The 22,893-nt window shown below is 39.0% G+C and overlaps 1 protein-coding gene across 5 annotated transcripts in view; it reads right to left on the reverse strand.

Moving 5' to 3' along the window:
• Window positions 1-1,735: 1,735 nt before the first annotated feature.
• The window catches only part of HNRNPLL (heterogeneous nuclear ribonucleoprotein L like), a 42,367-nt gene continuing 21,209 nt past the window's right edge, over window positions 1,736-22,893 (reverse strand). For 4 of the 5 annotated variants that reach the window (XM_040993103.1, XM_040993102.1, XM_040993105.1 and 1 more), the window contains 7 exons: window positions 20,014-20,085; window positions 15,532-15,749; window positions 9,729-9,850; window positions 8,495-8,696; window positions 7,429-7,486; window positions 7,240-7,338; window positions 1,736-3,356 (listed from right to left, as the gene is read on the reverse strand). In XM_040993103.1, the coding sequence (XP_040849037.1) occupies window positions 3,301-3,356; window positions 7,240-7,338; window positions 7,429-7,486; window positions 8,495-8,696; window positions 9,729-9,850; window positions 15,532-15,749; window positions 20,014-20,085 (827 nt within the window). In that variant the 3' untranslated portion in view covers window positions 1,736-3,300. The remainder of the gene's footprint in view (window positions 3,357-7,239; window positions 7,339-7,428; window positions 7,487-8,494; window positions 8,697-9,728; window positions 9,851-15,531; window positions 15,750-20,013; window positions 20,086-22,893) is intronic. The other variant, XM_040993104.1, reaches the window with a different exon arrangement.

A 22,893-nucleotide genomic window follows, 5' to 3' on the forward strand; every position in this document is an offset into this window, starting at 1 on the left:
TAAGTGGTTTTTATTAGCAAAGGCCCATTACAATTTTTAAAGTTCAAAGCATGTTAAGACTGTAATTTTGGGCCCAGCACATGGCCTAGTCCTCACCTTGAACGCGCCAAGATCCCACATGGGCACCAGTTCTAATCCCAGCAGCTCCACTTCCCATCCAGCTCTCTGCTTGTGGCCTAGGAAAGCAGTGGAGGATGGCCCAGTGCTTTGGGATCCTGCGTGGGAGACCCGGAAGAAAGTTCCTGGCTCCTGGCTCCGGATTGGCACAGCACTGGCCACTGCGGTCACTTGGGGAGTGATTCATCGGATGGAAGATCTTCCTCTCTGTCTTTTCTCCTCTCTGTGTATCTGACTTTGTAATAAAAATAAATAAATCTTTTTTTAAAAAAAGACTAATTTCAAGAGATAATTTACAAAATATATTAGACTTCAATCAACACTTGAGTCCATGTGGTAGAAATGCTAGGTTTCAGTGGGAAAAACAATGACATCATGCATTAAAAATCCACTAAAGTTAAATCCCAAAGAACTCCTTTGGCTTAAATAGGATTCATTATTTATATTTTAATTATTATCAGAAATCGGGGTTTTTTTTAAATCCTGAATAAAACAAGATAAGGGATAGAACCTATGAGTTTTCCGTTTTTGTCTCATCTAGCATCATACTTGTTTTTAAATGTAATTGCATAAACAAAACAGCAATAGCAGCACTGTGAGTAAAACAGCTCATTACTCTTCACACGGATTCTCACTGGACCAAGTCTCTTGAGCCAAATGGCTGTGGCAAGTTAGGAAGGTTCCTGCAGTTAACCTTGGAAAACTAGGACCTTTGTCATTTGAGCCTAGTTCCAGGCGTTTCAGGCCTGTTATTAAGAATGAATGTTCTATATTCAAAATGTAGGTAGTCAGAGAAGCATCCCTGATAGCTACTAAAAGGCAGTTACCTAGCAACCTATCAGTCCCTGCAGACAGCACTGAAAGAAAACACCTAACAGAAATGATCCCCCTGACTCATTTTTTCCACCTCTTCTCTCAGTTTTGTTCTGGAAAATCAACTACTTCAATAATCAAATCAATAGGATCTTGCAGTCTCATTGTCAGCTGCAGCTGCAAATATTTTTTTGTGATGGGGTAGGACCCCCAGCAGGAGAGTGGAATTTTTAAAGGCAGCTTGTAATCCTAAATCCACTTGGCAGGTTTATTGGCAAATATTTATTGGCATTTGGATGCAGAGATGGGATTTCAAGATTTAACAGTTATTTTCAAACCTAGCACTGGTTTGCTCCTTCAGAGCTCTAAATTCTGCTCTTTTGTGTTTTCCAAAAGGCAGAAAGAATGGATGAGTGATGACACATGGCTAGAGAAAGGAGAGTTGAGTAGACTCCTTTAACAGAAGTGAGGCCCAAGATAAGCATCAAAAATAGAGGATGGTTTAGACACCAGTGCATCTATCAGCAAGGCCCAACTTAGTTCATAGCTTGCTCCTGAAGAATTCACTTGTTATTCTGAAGTTAACACCACTCAATACAAGCCTAATTAAGGTCTGCCAATATTCACTCCCTTATTTCCTAAACTCTTACCTCTCCACTCTTCCCAAAAAAAATCTATAAAACTAGCCACCTGTATCCGTTTTCAGCACAGGGAAAGGGGAGGAGACAGCTTTTAGATAAATCACAAGGTACCTTTTACAATTAATATATTTCTATTTTGCAACAAAAGCAGAAAAGTATGTCTAGAGGAAAAACAGCTTCGTTTATTTAAAGTTAGATAAACGTAGGTATTAAATTGGCAATGAATGAGGAACATACATAGCCCAGTATCATACATTTACAGTTTACACACAAATTACCCTTGGTATAACCTATTGGGTTCCATGATAAGGATCTATAATATTTCCAGAATGTATTTTAAATTTTCTAGATCTTTTTAGGGCTAAAGGGACACTGATCCACTGCCAACAAAATTCAAGGGGAAATAAATGCTAATGAATGTTTAGCTTCCATCTAAATTTTCTATTCAATGACTCTTAAATTTCTTGTAGCTCTGGCCTAATTTTAAAAAGCATTAAGGATTTATTTGGAATCGCTGTGTTGTTCAAAAGTCCCAAAATCACAAAACTGCTGTAGCCAATTGAAGAACTTCAGTTGTTCTAGATAAATGACACATATTCTCCCTTACCAAAGAAGAAAACAAAGTAGATATGTCATAATTATTTTTTAAAAACCCACAACCTTGATAACAACTGTGCCAATTTTTTCAGACTACATTTACTCCTTAAATCATATTTCCTTATATACGGGATATATTAAAAAAAGTGGGAGAACAAATATTTAATAATTGGTATCGAGACAAATAGTTATCTGTTTAGATTAAAAACAAAATTAGACCCTTAAATCTTATACCATATAGAAAAATACATATATTACTCATGGATCCAAGAGTAAAAAATAAAAATGCAAATACCCAAAACTCTACACACAACTTTAGGGGGGTCCACAGACTCTAAAGCCCATCCGTGGACCCCTGATTGTTATATAGAAGAGAAATTATTCATTGTAACCTCTATTAAAATCTCAATGTCAAATACTAGATGTGTTTTTGAGATTAAATCACAAGCAACAAATGAAGATGAACGCATTAACTCATTGTTGTAACTTTATAAAATCTTCAAACTGGAACTAGGAACAGAAGCATATCAATACAAATGGACAATGACTTGAAAAAATACACCAATTTAAATAAGTCTGAGTGCATACTGTACAAGTGTACCCACATGTCTGTTAGCCTTTCAGAAATATAAAATCAGCTAAATCTGTAGTACTCAAAATTCAACATGTGCAATGTTATTCTCAAACTTGATTAAAATAATAAATACAACTTATGTTTAATATGAGTAGCTGCAAGATACTTAGACATCTAAACATATAATAGGAATTCTATAATATTAAAATGCAATACTTTCACCTGTATTAGTTTCATACACAATGGAAAAATACTTGCAGATACTTAGCATTAAGAATGCAAATATATTTTTACTGTGAAAAATTATAGTAATAAGGTTAGAAATCATATATTTGCATAATCTACAGTGAGGCTGTAGTCTACATTATATTATATCTTAAAACGAAAACAATTCAATATTTAAGTTTACAACAAATTTACTCAAGGCAAAATATGTTTATTACAGAACAGGATCTTAAAGTAAGCAAGGCAACATGAGATCAACCATTTTAGATTACTTTAATGAAATGTAGTTTTAAAACTGTAATAAAGTTGAACCTAAATTCTAACATGCTCTTCTTATAAATGGGATGATGTAGAAAAGCAAAGCTTCAATGTGTACGGATTGGAACCATCTGCAAAAAAAAATATTTTTTTTGGAGAAAGTTAATAGCTCAGCAAATTTTTTAAAAATAAGATTTTATTTAGTTGAAAGAGTTACGGGGGTGGGAGGGCATCGAGAGGGAAAATCTTGTATCTGCTGGCTCACTCCACAAAGAGCTGAGCAGACAGGGCTGAGCCAGGTTGAAGCCTGGAGCTTCATCTGGGTCTCCCAGGTGGGTACAAGGGTGCCAGCACTCGGGCCATCCTCTGCTGCTTTCCCATAGGGCGTTTGTTTGAGTACCAGCTGCTTCATTTCCTACCCAACTCACTTCTAAAGTCCCTGGGAAAGCACTGTAGGTTGGTGGTTAACCTGCTGTGTATACTACAGTGCTTGCCCTGGCAAATGTTCAATATCACCCTTAATTAGAGGAATAAATTATTTCTCCTTTTGAAAGTATTAGAAGCACCCATACAAGTTTAAAGAAGGAAAATTTGTTTTAAGTTGAAGATCAGGGCACCTATGTGGTAGCATAACCAGTCAAAGCCTCTGCCTTCGGTGCCATCATCCCATACAGGAATCAGTTCATGTCCTGGCTGCTCCATTTCTAATCCAGCCTGGGAAAGCAGCAGAGGATGGCTCAAGTCCTTGGAACCCTGCACCCAAGTGGGAGACCTGGAGGAGGCTCCTGGTTTCTGGCCTCTGATAAGCTCAGCTCTGGCCACTGCAGCCATTTAGAGAGTAAACCAACTGATGGAAGCTCTCTCCTTCCTCTGTAGTTCTGCATTTCCAATAAAAATAAATAAAAACCCTTTTTAAAAAAATTAAAAACCACAATTCAGATGTAAAATTTTACTTACTTTTCATTCATTATATTAGGAAGGCAGACAGTAGGTAATCTGCCACCTGCTAGCTTATACCCCAAAGGCCTACAACAGCTGGGCTGAAGCCCAGGGTCTATAACTCAGGGTCTCCCACGTGGATGTCAGAAGCCCAACTACTCAAGCCATCATCTGCTGCCCTTCACGGTGCCCATTAGCAGGAAGCTGAGGAAGCAGCACTCCAACATAGAACAGGCTCACACAGTCCTCTGGTTCACTCCTAAGAGACAGCCTCAGTGCTGCACGGAAGGCCAGCTGTAGAGAGCATGACTTCTGTCCATATCTACTAGAAGGTAAGCTCCATAGGTTAGGCACTTAGGTGTCCACTGCTCCATTCCTACTGTTTTAGATAGTCCTACCTGGCAAATAGGATCCACTTAGTATTTTTGGTGAATTAATCATTAAAGATCAACTATATTAGGATTAAGTATATGTCCAGCAGCAAGGCTCACTGTGCAGAAAATATTGCCAATACTTACTCTCCGTAGAAGTAAAATCAATAAAGGGGACAAAACCAGGATGTACATGATCCCCATAGCGTCATGAAGATCTGGTGTTACATTTCTGACCATCAACAGAGCACTATGTGCTGCCATTACTAACAATTGGATGGCAGATTTCCTATCATCCACAAATGTTTCTGGTTTTTTTTTTTTTTTCAGATCGAGCAGAAATAACTATTCTTCAATTGCTTATAATATTTTGATATCTTAATGTACCAAAATCTTAGTATTAAAAGGCTATGGCTCAGGTGGGTATCTGACAAAGACATTATTTGCTGTCTGGAATGCCTGCATCAAATTAACAGAAGGCCTGGGGTCAAATGCTAGCTGCACTTCTGATTCCAACTTGCTCCTAACACACACTCTGGGACACAGCAGGTAATGGCTCCAGAACTGGGCCCCTACCACCCCGTGGGAGACAGGGACTGAGTTACCCAGACTGACCTGCCTCAGGCTGACCCATCTCAAGCTGTTGCAATGAAATCAGAAGACAGAAGGTCTTTCTTTCACATAAAACTAAAGTTATCTTTGAATTACACACACACACACAAAAAAAGCTATAGCTCCTTAAGGGAACAAAAGAAAAATTCTGAAAAGGACAAAACACATACATTAGCAAGTATCTGTAAGACACTGCAGAAGATAAAAAGGGAATTGCTTCTGTCTCCAAGGAGTTTATAATCAACATAGTACCTTGGATACTACTTCACACACTTTAAAACCTAGAATCTTTTAAAAATTTCTACCAAAAATAATGCCTGGGGGGCTTGCACTGTGGCATAGTGAATAAGTACAGTGCTGGCATCCCATGTTAAGTGCCACTTTGTGTGACTTTTATAAATTAAATATTTGTTTATTTTTACGGGAAAGGGAGATTTACAGAGGGAGACACAAAGATATTCATTCTGCAAGTGGCCACAATGGCCAGAACTGAATTGATCTGAAACTTCTTCCAGATCTCTCACATAGGTGCAGGGTCCCAAGGCTTTAGGCCATCCTCCACTGCTTTCCTAGGCCACAAACAGGAAGCTGGATGGGAAGTGGGGCAGCTGGGACATGAACCAGTGCCCATATGGGATTCTGGTGTATGCAAGGTGAGGATTTAACCACTAGGCCATTGCACAGGCCTCTTTTTTTTTTTTAATATTTATTTTTATTGGAAAGGAAGAACAGATTTACAGAGAGAAAAGAGAAACAGAAAGATCTTCCATCCACTGGTTCACTCTCCAAATGGTCACAATGGCCAGACCTGAGCCAATCTGAAGCCAGCAACTTCTTCCAGATCTCTCACACAACTACAAGGTCCCAAGACTGGTCCATCCTCTACTCCTTTCAGAGAGCAGAGAGCTGGATGGGAAATAGAGCAGGCAGGCCCCAACAGGCACCCATATGGGATCCCAACAGGTACAAGGTAAGGATTTAGCCACTGAGCCAATGTTCCAGGCCTAGCTGCTTCATTTCTGATCAAGCTTCCTGCTGATAGCCTGGGAAGACAGCAGAAGATAGCCCAAATGCCTGGATACCTGTGCTTATGTGTGGGACCCAGAGAAAGCCTCTGGCTCCTGGCTTCAAAATTGGCCCACCTCCAGCCATTATAGTCATTTAGGACAGTAAACCATCAGATGAAAGATCTATCTCTATAACTCTACCTTTGAAATAAGTACAATAAAACCTTAAAAAAAAATAATAAGTCTAGGGGTGGGCATTGTGGTACAATGGGTTAAGCTGCTACCTGCAGCATCAGCTTTCCATATGGGCACTGGTTCAAGTCTCAGCTGCTCCATTTCCAATCCAACCCCTTCTAATTAATCTGGGAAAACCAGTGCAAGACAGCTCAAGTGTCCGGGCTTCTGCACCTAGCTGGGAGACTCCAATGAAGCGCTTGGCTCCTGGCTGCAGTCTGGCTCAGCCACGCCACTGCAGGGTTAGCCATTTGCAGTTAGTGGATAGAAAACCTTTGCCTGATTTACTCTTTATCCTTAACTCTTTCAGCTAAATAAATAATGTTTAAAAATAAGTAAACCGCGGCCCACTATTTAAAATTTGCTTTTATGACTAAATATAAAATGCAGAAATACATATTTTTTTAATTTGTGAAGGAAATTTCACACACAAAAATATGCCTTAGTTTAATAAAGAACCCAGTTTCAGTAACTTCCAACATATGACATCACTATCCCTCTGCCTACCCTCCAAGTACATTTGGGTTGGGGAGAAGGCACTGTTCGTATCTTAAAACCAATCCCAGAAATACTATTCTACCTAAAAGTCCTTCAGAGTATATATTTTTGTTTTCTTAATCGTCATATCAAACAAATTTTACTGTTTTAGGTGGCTTAATTTTACAGTAACTTGTTACACAACAATAGGTAATGAATGCAGATTCTGTGGGTTGAAGATTATATGCCTTTTTCTTTGTCCTGCTCAGCATTAAAAAAGAAAACACTAAATCAGGATTATTTTTAAATTATTATCAATATTTCTTGAGATACTCCTCACTGAATAATTGACACAAATAGAGTACTTTTCTTACTTGGGACTCTGATCTGGTAGTGGTTAAGTGCTGTAAGAGCTTCTACTGCATCGGTTTTACATTCCCATTCTAATAGACCAGAAAGTGTCTTGGCAGAAGCTAAAAAAAAAAAAGAAAAATTCATATAGAAATACTACAAGCTTATAATCAATATAATCAGAAAGTTTCAAAGCAATGATGTTCACTTACGTTTTGCATCAAATACTTTATACTTGATAAATGTAAGAACTTCATGGTCATTACACAACTGTCAAGAAAAAGTAAAACTTCATTAAATATATAACCAAAATAATACTCCTTTCCTGTACAAAGCAAATTTTACCGCCATACTTATGCTTTTATAAAGTTTGCCTTCAGATTATTATCAAGCTGCATAAGAAAAAAAAAAAACAACAAAACAGTGAAATTCTGTAAGCTATGTAAATAACTGCAAAAAGGGAACAGAGCCCGAAAGCAACAACTCTGAAGCGTATCTACAGTTAGAAAAAGGCAACAACATTCTGACATAAGACTGAAGGTCAGGGTAAAATAACTTCTTTCTTTCTTTATTTTTATTGGAAAGGTGATTTACAGAAAGAGAGACACAAAGATCTTCCATTCGCGGGTTCACTCCCCAAGTGGCCTGGAGCCTCTTCCAGGTCTCCCACACAGGTGCAGGGTCCCAAGGCTTTGGGCGGGCCTCCACTGCTTTCCCAGGCCACAAGCAGGGAGCAGGATGAGAACTGAAGCAGCTGTGACATGAACCAGCTCCCATATGGGATTCTGGTGCATGCAAGGTGAGGATTTAGCGACTAAGCCAACACACTGGGCCCAGTAAAATCACTTTTTAAAAATTTTATTTATTTATTTATCTATCTATCTGCCAGAGTTACAATGGGAGAGGAAGAAACCAAGAGAGAGATCTTTTATGTGTGGTTCACTCCCAAACGGCTGCAATGGCTGAGTCTGGGCTCTGTCCTCCAGATCTCCCACAAGGGTTTAGCCATCTATTGCAGCTTTCCCAGGCAAATTAGCGGGGAAATAGATCAGAAGTGTGCCTGGCATCCATATGGGATGTCAGCATCACAGATGGCAGCTTTACCTGTTACACTACAACACTGGCCCTTAAAATAATTTTATTAAAGACCAGGCCAAAAATACCATCCCACAAGTAAAATAACTCATTCAATGTAGGAGTAGGAATATCTCATTCTAATCCCAACTCTTACAAGGATTAAGCACAAACCAACAACAAGGTTTGTATCTGAGTACCTACCTTTGTGAAGGTCTCTTCTGTGACACACAATGGAACATTATAATAATGCAACACACATGAGGGTGGCTGAATTATATTCTTAGAGGCTTGGCCAGCACTTGTAAAACGATTATTTTTGCTCATTGCAAAATCTTTGTAGCTACTTGTACCATCCTCCAGCTCAAATATTTGACTTGGAACAACTGAATGTTGTTTAGACACACTGAAGATTGAAAAGGAGAAGCAAACAACATACATTAGATAAAATGCAGCAGGATAGTTAATCTCAAAGTGCTAACATTTTTTCTTGCATGAAACTTAAAAGAAAGCATGCCTAACTATTCAAGTACAGGATGGTAAACTAGGCAGGACCATAGCTCCAAAAATCTGAGGATGCTCTGTCACTTATGTGAAATGGCACAGTATTTGGATATAAACAATACATATCCTCCCATCTCTAGATTACTCATACTATCTAATACAGGGCAAATGCTATGTAAGTAGTTGTTATACTGTATTTTTAAGTGAAAAAGGTCTGTACATATTCAGTCAGAATACAATACTTTTCCCATGTATTTTTGAACCCAAAGATGTAGAATCTGCAGATACAGAGATCCAACAATATTTAGTTGAAGTTGCAACCATTCAGAGTTAAGGATCAGTCAGAAGAAAAATCCATTTAATATATCTGCATATTGGAAAACATAAAAACATGCCCATTTTACCACGATGTTTTATGATTACTAAATTAAAACTAGGCATAGGTAAGCAAAATGTGATTTATATAACCCTATAAATCACAATTGTCTAAAAATCACAATATTATAGCTAGTAGTTTTAGATGGGTTCTTAAAGTTAAAATTAGTATCTGTAACAAAAGGGACAAAGATGTTATATTTCAAACTATCAGAAGCCAGAGCTAGAACTGCACAGAATGCTCATCTTCTCCCTCTGGCACTAGCATCACATATGGGCACTGGTTTGTGCCTCAGCTTGTCCACTTCCAATTCAGCTCTCTGCTTACAGCCTGAGAAAGAGTGGAGGATGGCCCAAGTCCTTGGGACCCTGCACCCACACTGGAGACCCAGAAGAGGCTCCTGGTTCCCCACACTTCAGGTCAGCCTTAGCTGTTGAGGCCATTTGAGGAGTGAAGCAGTGGATGGAAGACCTCCCCTCTCTGTAAAATCTGCCTTTCAAACAAACAAACCAAAACCAAAAACAAAAACAAAATCAAACATTTCAGATAAATAATTACCAAACATTAAGCCTCTTTCCAAATAATTTCACATTATTAAGATGAGTGACGGCTCTTTCCACAGCATATTCATCACCCATTTCTACCAGCGCTGTACCAGGAATGGTCTTCATAAATTTTACCTATAAACACAAAAGTCCCAAAAAGATGAGCATTCAGTTACCTTTTATAATAACAGAATTTTAAAAAGACTTTATGATTCATTCTGCCAAAATACAAGAAATATAAACAGGAAGACTATCACCCTATTGTGTATACCCAAGGGGAACACGGGCTTATCCTGCCATTGCTACTAGCTGCTTGTTTGGGGACATTTAGTTAACTTCTCTAAAACACAGACCGTTCCTGTAAAATGGAGACAATGAAAACATCTGGCAGGATTCATCAATTCAACCTATTCAGCAAATGTTACTGACTTTCCAATATGTTTTGTAAGCACAACATGTGTAGTGGGGATTTTATGTTGAGCTTAACTGATGTATCTTCTTGACCTTGGAATGGTTGGGTTGGATTCCCAGCTCTCCAGATGACTTCCTGTTAACGCAGACCCCAGGAGGCAGCAGTGATGGCTCAAGTGATTGGATTCATACTGTTATGTTGAAGACATGGCTCCAGCCCTGTCCAGTCACAGCTCTGGGTGTTTGAACAGCAGACCAGTGGATGCGAACTCTTTCTGCCTCTCTCTCTCTTCATACAATACATTTTTTTTTAAGAAATTCAAAGTGGTCTTAAATAGTATGACCAGTAGAAAACAACTGTATAACAAAGAAACAGTTTGAAAAATAAGCAACTTGGGCTTCATGTAATGGCTTAGTGGCTAAATCCTCACCTTACATGTACTGATATGCCATAATGGGCACCAGTTCGTGTCCCAGCTGCTCCACTTCCCATCCAGCTCCCTTCTTGGCCTGGGAAAGCGGTGGAGGATGGCCCAAAGCTTTGGGACCCTGCACCTGAGCCAGAGAACCGGAAAAGGCTCCTGGCTCTCAGCTTTGGAACAACTCATCCCTGGTCATTGGGGCTACTTGGGGAGTGAACCAGTGGATGGAAGATCTTTCTCTGTCTCTCTTTCTTTCTGTGAATCTTCCTTTCTAATAAAAATCAATAAATCCTGGGGGGGAAAAAGCAACTCAAGAGAGGGTTGGGATGTGGTGCAGCACGGTAATCCTCTGCTTTTGGTACAGCACGCCAATCCTCTGCTTATAGTGCCAGCACCATAAGGGCACCAGTTCTTGTTCCAGCTGCTCCACTTCCAATCCAGTTTTCTGCTTATGATCCGGGAAAGCAATGGAGAATGGCCCACAGCCTTGGATTCCTACACCTACGTGGGAGGTTTGAGGAAGTTCCTGGCACTCAGCTCCAGCCATTGTGGCCGTTTGAGCATTGAATCAGTGGATGAAAGATCTCTCTCTTTCTCTCTATAACTGCTTTTCAAACAAAATTAAATCTTAAAAAAGAGCAACTTGCCAGAGGCCACATTCAACTTCTCATAAGAATTCAAGCAGACATAAGTCATTCACAAGTATCAGTCATTCAGCACAGTGCCTAAACCGGGAAAGTTCCTAAGGATGAAAACCCACCACTATCCATGGCCCCATGAACATACTTCCTTCTTATTGGTCAACCTCACACTGAGAATTGCTTCATACAGCATGTTCAACACAGATTTACTTTTATCACTTTGACTAACAATTTCATTCCTGTTCTCAATTTATTTGAGAGGAGAGGGAGACAGATGCAGGACACAGAGACAGACACACAAACAGAAAATTAGATGGAGAAGCTGCCATGCCCCATTCCCTACCTACATGCCCTCAGGACTGCACGAGGCCCAAGGCAGGAACTGGGAGGTCAATCCAGGTCTTCCACAGGGACAAGCAGGGACTCATCTACTCAGGTTACCCCATGCCACCCTCTAGGGTCTAAACTGGCAGGAAGTGGTAGTGGAAGCTGGAGCCAGGAACTGAATCCTGGTACTCCAGCAGAAGACTTGGAGAATCATATGACCAGTGTTTTAATAGCTAGGCCAAAGGCCTCTTCTCAAATACTAGCTTTTAAAAAGATTTCTCATTTATTTTTATTTGTAAAGCAGATTTACAGGGAAGGAGTGAAGGAGAGCGAGATTTGCCGTTCACTGGTTCACTCCCAAATGTTCTCAACAGTCAGAGCTGGGCTATTCCAAAGCCAGGAGCCTGGAACTTATTCCCACGAGAGTGCCAGGGCTCAAGGACCTGAACCATCCTCCACTGCCCTCCCAGGCAGATTAGCAAGAAGCTGGATCAGAAGTAAAGCAACCAGGACTTGAACTGGCACTCATATGAGATGTCAACACTGCAGACTGAGGCTTAATCTACCACACCAAGGCACCAAACCCTCAAATATTCATTTTAGTGGGCTATTCTAGCTGTTTTACACTACATCTGTACTCAAACAAAACCCAGCCAAAGCAGGATTTTTCTGCCTTATTTGAAATCAACTGTCTTCTTGTGAACCATATTCTTCTCTATTTAATCCAGTATCATTCTCCATATCTAACACTGACTACATATGTGTTAAATGTTTATTCTTGAACTAATAAGTCTCCTCCAAAAAGTTAAACAAAATGTATACATACATTTTTAAAGATGATTATGATGGTATCTGGTGCTTGTGTTTGGCAGAGGTTAGCATGCCGCCTGAGACGTCCATGTCCCATGTTCTGTATCAGAATGCTGAATTCAGTCCTAGCTCTCTTTTTAATTCCAGCTTCCCATTAATGCACACTCTGGGAGACAGTGATGGATAGGTACTTGGTGCCTTTCACCCACTTGTATCCCTGACTCCTGGCTTTGCCCTGCCCGGGCTGCTATAGGCTTCTGGGGAGTGAACAAGCTGATGGAAGATCCTCCTGTGTTTTCTCTATCTGCCTTTCTAAAAGTTAAGTTTAGATTAAGCCTCCTCCTGCGATGCTGTCATCCCATCTGAGCAGTCTGAATCTTGGCTACTCCACTTTTCATCTAGCTCCCTGATAATATGCCTGGGGAAGCAGTAGAAGGTGGTTCAACTACTTGGGCCCCTGCCACCCATATGCGAGGCACAGATGGTGTTCCAGGCTCCTAGCTTCTACCTGGCCCAAACCTAACTACTGATAAGAAGAGTCAACCAATAAATAGAAGACCTCTGTCTCTCACTATTTGTGGCTCTGCCTTTTACATGAATAAATAAATCTTTAAAAATAAGCATAAATGTTTAAAACCTTTGGTTATGAAAGAGACCAGAATTAGAGTATACAGGAAATAAAATGTTATTAGAAAAAGTTATTGGTTTTATCATTTGAGATAATTAGCTAATAAAACAAATGATCAACACCCACTAAAGATGTTGACTAAACTACACGAGTTTGACGGTCTACATGTGAAAAGCAAATAGAAAAGTAAAACTATCATGAAAGTTAAAACATTCACTAAGGCCCACATAGTCATCAGACACAAAGCTGCTAGACTTAGCCCAGCGTTTAACACCAATGGCTGTGTGAAAAGTTACTTTTCCCAATGCTGCTAAATCCTACCTTTCCTCATTATAGAGGAAGTCATCCACATAATCGTGGCCAGTTTTGTAAACAGAAATCATCTGTTATCCCCCAGACCAAACGTGGAACTTGCTTGCCTGTCTGCTTGCTTGCTTGCTTGCTTTCTCTCTCTTGCAGGGAGGGATAGGGTGGAGATGGGGATGGTATATGACTAAATAATTGAAGAAGATCTTGTTTCAGAATTTGGAAGAGTTGTTCCTTCAGATCAAGATGATTTAAGAATTCACGAACTAAGATTATCAACTCTTCATGCCACACCAGCTTCCCACACTTTGTGACTCAAGTTAGTACTTTCTTATCCTCGCGAAAAGAACACTAAAAATCACTTAAAAAGGAAAAGATAACATTACTCAGACTAGCTAGTGTATCAAACAATTAGTAATTGAAGATTACCATTCATTTCCCTTGCTAACTTGTTCATGATTGTTTAGCACCAGCTTTGTGTCACGCACTATTCTAAGTATCCATGAAATACCAATGAACAAAAGTCACAAGTTTTGGGGAAGCCAGAGTTATCTGATGAAAACAAAGGTAAAATTTTTATAGGCTTTCAAACTACATAAAATTTTTTATAGATTTATTTTATTTTTACCGCAAAGTCAGATACACAGAGAGGAGGAGAGACAGAGAGGAAGATCTTCCATCCGATGGTTCACTCCCCAAGTGACCGTAATGGACGGAGCTGTACCAATCCCAAGCCAGGAGCCAGGAACCTCCTCCCGGTCTCCCGCACAGGTGCAGGGTCCCAAGGCTTTGGGTTGTCCTCAACTGCTTTCCCAGGCCACAATCAGGGAGCTGGATGGGAAGTGGAGCCAGCAGGATTAGAACCAGCGCCCATATGGGATCCTGGCGCATTCAAAGAGAGGACTTTAGCTGGTAGGCCACTGCACCAGGCCCCAAGATACATAGATTTTATTTAAATGTTTTACTACTTCTTGAGTTTAAAAAGAGGAGTGGGTGTTCAGATTCCAGTTAAGGGTCCCATGTCCCACATCAGAGGGCCTGGGTTTAATTCCTTGCTCCAGTTACCAATTCCAGCTTTCTGCCAATCCGGCAGGTGATATCAAGGAGCTGGGTCCTGCCAGCCAGGAAGATCTGGATCGAGTCCCGGCTTTGGCTTGACCCAGTCCAGATACAGTAAGCACAATTAGGGAGAAAATCTGCAACCTGGAGCTCTGATTCTCTCTCAAATAACTTTAAGAAAAACAGGGGAGAGCATTAAGCCAGGTCAAGTTGCACATCATTATCTCCTAATGAATGCAAGATCAAGTCCCTGCTGCCCCACTTCCAACCCAACTCCCTTGCTAATGCATCTGGGAAAACAGAATTAGTTGGGTCAAGGACTCCTGCCATCCACATGGGAGACTTGGATCTTCTGGTATGCTTCAACCCAAGCTACTGTGGCCATTAGGAAGCGAACCAGCAAATGAAAGATCTCTTTAATCTTGCCTTTCAAATACATACATACATCTTTAAAATAAATATACTATTAGAAACATGTTAAAAATAAAGAAATAAATCATAAATTGAATAACCATCAGTCAAGGACCATCTGGTAACACTATGAAGCATTGTATGAAATTAGAGTTCAGGGCCCAGCACAATAGCCTAGCAGGTACAGTTCTTACCTTGCACCCACCGAGATCTCATATGGGCACAAGTTCTGGTCCCAGTGGCCCTGTTTCCATTGCAGCTCCCTGCCTGTGGCCTAGGAAAGCAATTGAGATGGTCCAAAGCCTTGGGACCCTGCACCTGTGCGGGAGGCTGGGAGGAGGAGGCTCGAGGCTCCTGGCTCCTGGCTTTGGATTAGCTCAGCTCCAGCTGTTAAGCTCACTTGGGGAGTGAACCAGCAGATGGAAGATCTTCCTCTCTGTCTCTTCTTTTCTTTGTATATCTGACTTTCCAATGAAAAAATTTAAATAACTAATAAAAGGAAATTAAGAGTTCAAATTTAAAAAAAAAAAGCTTAAGATTAGGCTTTATGTTCATAATATTCTACACACTGAGCTACATACTAAATTACTATTTTGGATTTCTTTATTTATGTAATAAGTATTCTTAGTGTCAATGACTAATAAATAATTTCTGGAGTTCGCATAGCTGATAGTTTTTAAACTTAAGTGTTCACTATTGAAAACTTGGATGTTCATGATATAAAAAGACAAACATCTGTAATCTGTTCAGAACCTCTGCTCAATACCCCAACGGAAGGAATGAGTATAAAATGAAACTTGCCTTTTCAATATTTCCATATAGGCAGAAAAGGTTGAAGACTCTTGAACAATTCATCTTCAGTTGATGTAAACCACTAACCATTACAACTGAACCAGAGGGATTTCCTCCATGCATGTAAGAGGAAGAAGCCTGCGGTAGCGGATAGGCAACAAGCTCAGGTGTGTCTCGAGAGCCCATTCTGTACCGACTTGGTAAAGGCAATAACGGACCATGGGATCCTAAAAAAATGATCAAAACAAACCAATAAATACAGTGCCTTCTGTAAATATTTCAGGAGACATACTTCACTACACAGAATTTAACCAATATTGGCAAGTTTGACATACTTTTAAAAAAAACCCTCAAGTGCATAAATATAAACTTATTTGTATGAAAAATAATAAAACGAAAACTTAATATACATTGACCAGTATTTGCATAAACCAGGTTGTAAATTCATATTTTAAGACTATTTTAACCAAAAAAAATCGATTAGGCTCTGCAGGGAATTCAAGGTAATTGCTGTATATAGACCTCAACTTTTTTTAAAAAAGAAAAAAGCCTGCTGTGAATTTCTTTTAGAGGAGTATACTCCTCTAAGAGGAAATCTAGTCATCTCTGTATAGCTGTAACAAGAATTCCTGCAGTTCCACTAAAAAACTGTCTCCTCGAATATGCTATACTTTCAGGTTGCTATTTATTCCTTCAATTCTACTAATTTTATCTACACATGCATATCTTACTATTCTGCAATTTACACCTGCTAAAACATTATCAACAATCCAGAAGGAAACAATGCTCCTAACACCATTCTCTTTCTCTCTCTTTCTCTCCTTCTCTCTCGTACACACACACACACACACACACACACACACACACACACACACACACAGCTCCACATCTCTTACACTGAAAATCCTCACTGAAGCCAGCACAATGGCATAACAGGCTAACCCTCTGCCTGCTGGCATCTAACATGAGCATCAGTTCATGTCTGGGCTGCTTGACTTCCCATTCCAGCTCTCTGTTTATGGCCTGCGAAGACCATGGGCAGAGGACAGGCCAAGTCTTTGGGCCTCTGCACTAACATGGAAAACCTGAAGGGAGCTCCTAGCGCCCATCTTCAGAACGGCCCAGCTGTGGCCACTGAAGGCATTTGGGGAGTGAATCAGCAGATGGAAGATCTGTCGCTACTTCTCTAACTCTGACTTTCAAGTAAATTAAATAAATCTTAAAAAGAAAAAAGAAAAAGAAAATCCTCACTAAGAATCAACTTGCTAACTTGTAAGCCATTTCAAACAACTTTATCTAGTTTTCCCATGCACAACAGATTCTAAGTAATGTGAAAAATAAAGCTGGAGTACTCAATGTGAATCAGAGCATGTGGGCCTGGTGCAATGGCTCAGTGACTAAATCCTCGCCTTGCAAGTGTTGGGATTCCACATGGGCACCAGTTTCAGCTGTTCCACTTCCCTTCCATCTCCCTGCTTGTGATCTAGGAAAGTTATGAAGGATGGCCCAAAGCCTTGGGACCCTGTAGCCACATGAGACACCCAAAACAAGCTCCTGGTTCCTAGCTTCAGATCAGTTCAGTTCCAGCCATTGCAGCCACTTGGGCAGTGAGCCAGCAGATGAAGATCTTTCTCTCTGCTTATCTTTCTCTCTATAAATGTCTTTCCAATAAAAATAAGTCTAAAAAAAATAAGAGCATGTGCATAAACTGTGATACTAAAAGTAGGCATAAAGCATATTCACAGCAGTAAGAGAGGCAGAACTTGGGAGCAGCACTGAGACAGGGACGTGATGCTTGGAAAACATCATCCCTTCAAACCTCAGGTGCTCCTGCATCATTGAATGCAGAGGCCAAGTCTGAGGCACAAGCAAACTTCCTTTAGATGTGCAAAACAGCAATTCAAAAGCCCAGTTCCTTCCTCATTTCTCAAGAAGAGCAGTATAAGTAACACCACTAACTTCATTTTTAGGTAGGACTAAGGGATGTCATCATCCGAGCTACTAAAAACTCAAAATTTTAGTATTTAGGCTATTAGAGCTTATGGAAGACGCCAATTTTCAGTATTATCAATATAGCTGTAATTCTTAAAAACACCAACTGTAACACGGAGCATACCCTTAGCAACATACCATACTCAAATGATGCCTTGAGTTGGCCATGGTTTACAATTTTATCACTGACAAGTGGTAGTTTATCAAAACAATCAATGTAGCTCATGTTTAATGAGCTGTTATTCTGTTCTCTAATTTAGTTACATATACTTCAAGATTCAATTATCAGTCATTCTTATCCTATTGCAAAAGCTTCTATGAGGAGGGTCTGAAAAAAGTTACAAAAAAATAATTATGGGAAAAAAGTGATAAAGATTTCCATTTTTCCTACATTTTTCAAGCCCCATCATACTTATGACGCTGCATCCCCCACCGCTGTTTGCTTGTACAGTAATGAGACTTCATTACCATCACTAGATTATATTTCACCACAGGAAGTAGAAAGACATGCAGTAGAAAAACACCCATCTGTTTTTATTCACTCATTCTCCCTTTTCTCCTATACCCACTCTACCTACTTCCTAGGCAGACCATGCAAAACCACCACCACCACCTCAGAGTGGAAATGTCTTAATGGACACACCTCAGGATGGATGCCTCAACACAACCCCACCACACCATTCCCCCTCAACAGAACTCTCCAGAATATCCTGATCTCTAATTACAATTGTTACTCCAAAATATTTTGCACTTTTCTTTAGGTAAGGTTACATTTAAAATTCATGTACATGTATGATCAGGGCAGAAAACTGTCAAGGAATTTAATAATATATTTTTATAAAATAAAAAGCTCAAATAGGGCATGAAATGTGTATCTGTCTGTGTAATTTGAGTAAAATATATTTTATATAAAGGAAAGAAAACTTGAAAACCTAAACTAAGCATAAGTTCCTTATCCTTCAACAATTTCCATTTTTTTTCTAGCGTTTTTGGCAAAAACATTTAATCAGTTTTCAGTCTTCAGTTAATTGCCATGACATACTTAACTACATTACCAACTTAGTAAACTTTTTGTCACTCTCCATTATGCTAAGCAAACAGGCTTCCAATGTTTCTTTTTACAGGATCAGAATTACCTACACAGCTAGTGTTAATATTTATTCTATTACAAGAAAAATGACCAAGGTTCACACTCAGTAAAAACGAGTGTAGTCAAATTTCCCTCTCCTCTACAATACAGTACCTTGAATATATATACCCACGCACGCACACACACACACACACATAAATTCTAGAATTTAAAATAAAGTGGGCCCTGACATTGGTATAGAATGAAAAGCTGCCGCCTAAAGTGCCAGCATCCTACAAAGGCACTGGTTTGAATCCCAGCTGCTCCACTTCCCATCTAGCTCCCTGGTAAAGCAGATTCAAAAGCGGTAGATGGTCCGAGTTCTTGGGCTTCTGTATGCATGTGCGAGACCTAGACGAAACTCCTGGCTCCTCACCTTCACCTGGTCCAATCTTGGACATTTTAGTCGTTTGGGGAGTGAACCAGAGAATGGAGATATCTCTCATTCTCTCTCTGCCTTGGTAACTCTATATTTCAAATAAATAAATGTAAAAAGAAAAGGCAATAGGAAATAAACTAAAAAAGCTAAGAATGATCATTAAATTAAACTAGGAAATTTTAAAATGTTTAAGAAAACAGGCAACACTAGGGGCTTTCAATAATAAATCTCAAGAGTAAACTATAGCAGTTTCTATTTTCTACCACTTCTGATAATCCTACACTTTAACCTTAAACCACAGAATAGGAGGGATCAACACCAAAAACAAACAACAACAACCAAAAAAAAAAACCCTAAAAAATACATAACAACAATATATAGCCAGCCAGTTCGCAAACATCTACCTATAAGAAAAACAATCTGATGCCTATATTCATTCTGGGTAAGATTATTATTCTAGATCTCATAATCTAAATTTCTCAGCACAGAAAACAGAAGTCTTTTGAATACAAACAAATTTAGTAAAAATCAAAATACTAACTCCAACACTAAAAACAAATCTAACCAGATGCATTTTTTTTTTTTTGGCAAAGTTTCCCAATCTTTCTGCCTTCCTTACTGAAAACTCCTCTTTGCTTCTAATTACTGGAAAGAACACACATTTACCTAACAAAAACACTTATACAGTTCTCTTAAAAACCAAGCCCTATTACAAATCAAAACCAAATCAAAACCAAATATAACGGCAAAAAAATTTTCGATACCCAACCAAGATTCAATTTATCTCAATGATAAATCTTGATATATCAATATCCTAAGAAATCAAGGATAGTTTAGAATTCCTAGGGGTACATTATAAAAAACTGATCCCATGTAAACCAAGTCAGGTGAGCAGAAAAATACAGACACAAGAAATGTGCCCATTCATCATCAGAATTGCAACTTCAAGTAATTTGTCTAGTCTACTTTCCTTCTGCCTTGACAAACTTACCATAGCCATCATGTCTAAACGAAGAAGGGTGTTCTCCCAAAATGGCTTGTCTCTGGCGACCCTTTCCTCTATCTGACACAAAAGTAGAAACATGGTTTTAACAATTTTGACTCAAGTACTTAGTAGAGTTCTCTCATGGGAAACACCCATTCAAATACAATTCATAAAAGAAATATGATTCCTGTTAACTTTAGACATCCATTCATATCCAATTTAAATACAAACACCGAAGTTTAAGAAAAAAAATTCTACCTAACAAATTCCACTTTTCTTGAAAAATATCTTTTTGGCAAATGCCAAACACAATCACACTTTCAAATTTAAGGGGAGAATGGATACTTCTCAGAAAATCAATGTACACAATGCTAGAGTTTGACACTGTACAGAAGTTTTTACCCATACATGTCTTTAAAATGAGCTTTAAGTACAGTACTTGTGAAAGACAGTACCTGAATCATACTATTAGCTTCAACAGCAACACATTTTCAAAGTGGGCTTCTTTCAAGAAGTTTCAGCATAAGCCAACAACAACCTGTATTACATGGTTTCACAATCAGTAAACACAGAGTATTTTATAGGTATACACACATATTTACAAACACCTACTGACTTGAAAGCTGAAATGTTGCACATCACTGGCTCATATTGTATCATGGATGGTCATTGTCTATAGATCTTAACAGCAGGCACAACTATGCGCAACCCCCCCAAAGTTTAAATATGCCAAAACAAAGCTAACCAAGGGGGCTACATTATTGGATGAGAATACTACAATACTCTAAAGGATAATTGTTATCCAAGCTACATTTTTAGGGAAGGCATGCCAATTTTCTCAAATCTAATTTGAGGAATCAATACAAAAATTATTTGTAGTTTCTAAGATAGTACTTCCTACATTTGGTTAGTAACTTTTAAAAACTCATTGAACAAACTTTCAGAAAGTTTGTGCCCAATAAGATCTTTTTATACGTATCTTGAGACTCTGGTCATTCTAATCTTCCAAAAATTCAGAAGCAGGCTTTCCATGTTATACTTAGTCACTTAAACAAGTGAGATTTATGGGAGATGAGAAATACTCCAATTTCACTTCACTCTAAAGAAGCCCAGTCACAGCACTAAAGGGATTGGGGAAGTCACAAGGTAAGAAAGTAATAACAATCATCATCTCTTTACATCTTCCCCACTAAGAAGAACCATCTAGTTTCTGCTTTCCCATATCAGTAACAAGGTACTTATTACTGCCTCATGCATTTTCAAATATTCTAAGCCACAAGAAAGCCAATTTTTATATTATATAAAAACTGAGCCTATATCCATATTCTACCTTGCTTGGGGGCCTTGCATACTTAGTTTTTGTCTGAAAACTCTTCAAAAGGCTTAAAATATTACTATGACCATCCCTCCATTTCATCAGTCACTTCAACCTATTCACAAGTCCTTCTTTTAACTACATGGCTTCCTGCATTTCTTATCATCAAAAATCTCATTCCTCATAAATCAATCTAGTCCACTAACCCATTCTATTTTCCTCCTCTCCTTAAGCATGTGTCAGACATTAAATATAGGCTTTATTTCATGGACGAATCTTAATCCAAATCACCATAATGCCTTCACGGCTGTTATTCTAATACAGTTACGGTGTACTATAAGGAAACACAACTGGGCTGGGAATCAGAAGATTCCAACTTAAATAATTGGCTATAATGTCACAGAAACTTAAAATTCTCACTCAAAAAAGGGAGGTGTTACAAAAGATAATTCACAGAGTATCTTTCAGCCAAACATTCTCGTTATTGATTCCCAATATATGAAATACTATCTAATTAATATAAGGTCACACAAAACAGAAGTGAGTCGAAGTCAAACACTGAATATATTGGCCTCTAAATACTAACTGGCAAGTTTTCACAGAGTCAACTGAAATCTAATGCAAGCTGTGTACCTCTCCCCTAAAATATCCTCATATATAAAAGTTTTGCTTAATACTGGTGGGTAAGGGCAGGAGTTTCCTAGAGTCCAGTCAAAGGATTCTTTACACTAAAATACAATTAGAACTGGGAGGGGGAGAGAGAAACTTAAAAGCTAGTTACATCTTAAAGAGAGTTTTTTGGAAGGACGGTAGAAAAAGTTGGTATAAAGTCCTTATTTGGGGATAGTAGCATAACAGTTTCAATGATATATCAGCTTGGGTGCAAGCTAAGAAGACTACATAAAACAAAAACGTTCGTAGATTGCTTCAGTCTCAACAAAAACATAAATTGCTATGATCTCCCCAAAACATCTACCTACAAGGAAGTAGAAAATTAGAATTATTTTTCCTTTAACAGCCTAAGCAATTAAACTTGACTTCCTTTACCTGTATTTCACTATGCAAATATCTTCCTTACACATTTATAAACTTATCTAACTAGAATTATATGGAAAGCCTCTGTTGATTATATAAACACCATCCTTTTAAATAAAAGCAAATATGCCTATGTGTTAAGGGACATTAAGGGACTAGCATTGTGGAGAACCAGGTAAAGCCACTGCCTGCAATGCCAGCATCCCCTGCGGATGGAAGTACCACTTCTGATCCAGCTCCCAACTAACGGCCTGGGAAAAGTAGTGGAAGATGTCCCAAGTGTCTGGGTCCTTGCCACCCACATGGGAGACCAAGAAGAAGCTCCTGGCTGTAGCTTCATTCAGTGATGACTTCTGTGGCCACCTGGGGAGTAAACCAGCAGATGGAAGATACTTCTCTCTTTCTCCTCTATCTGTAACTTTTCAAAACAAAATATATCTTGAAATTTAAGAAAAGCACAACTCAAACGCACTATTTCAAATGAGTGAAAACCACCACCACAACAAACCCATAAAACAATTCAATGTTCAGTCACT

Source organism: Ochotona curzoniae, unplaced genomic scaffold (genome assembly GCF_017591425.1).
Source record: "Ochotona curzoniae isolate NIBS_2020 unplaced genomic scaffold, NIBS_Ocur_1.0 contig_883, whole genome shotgun sequence".
In the NCBI taxonomy this organism is placed as follows: Eukaryota; Metazoa; Chordata; class Mammalia; order Lagomorpha; family Ochotonidae; genus Ochotona; species Ochotona curzoniae.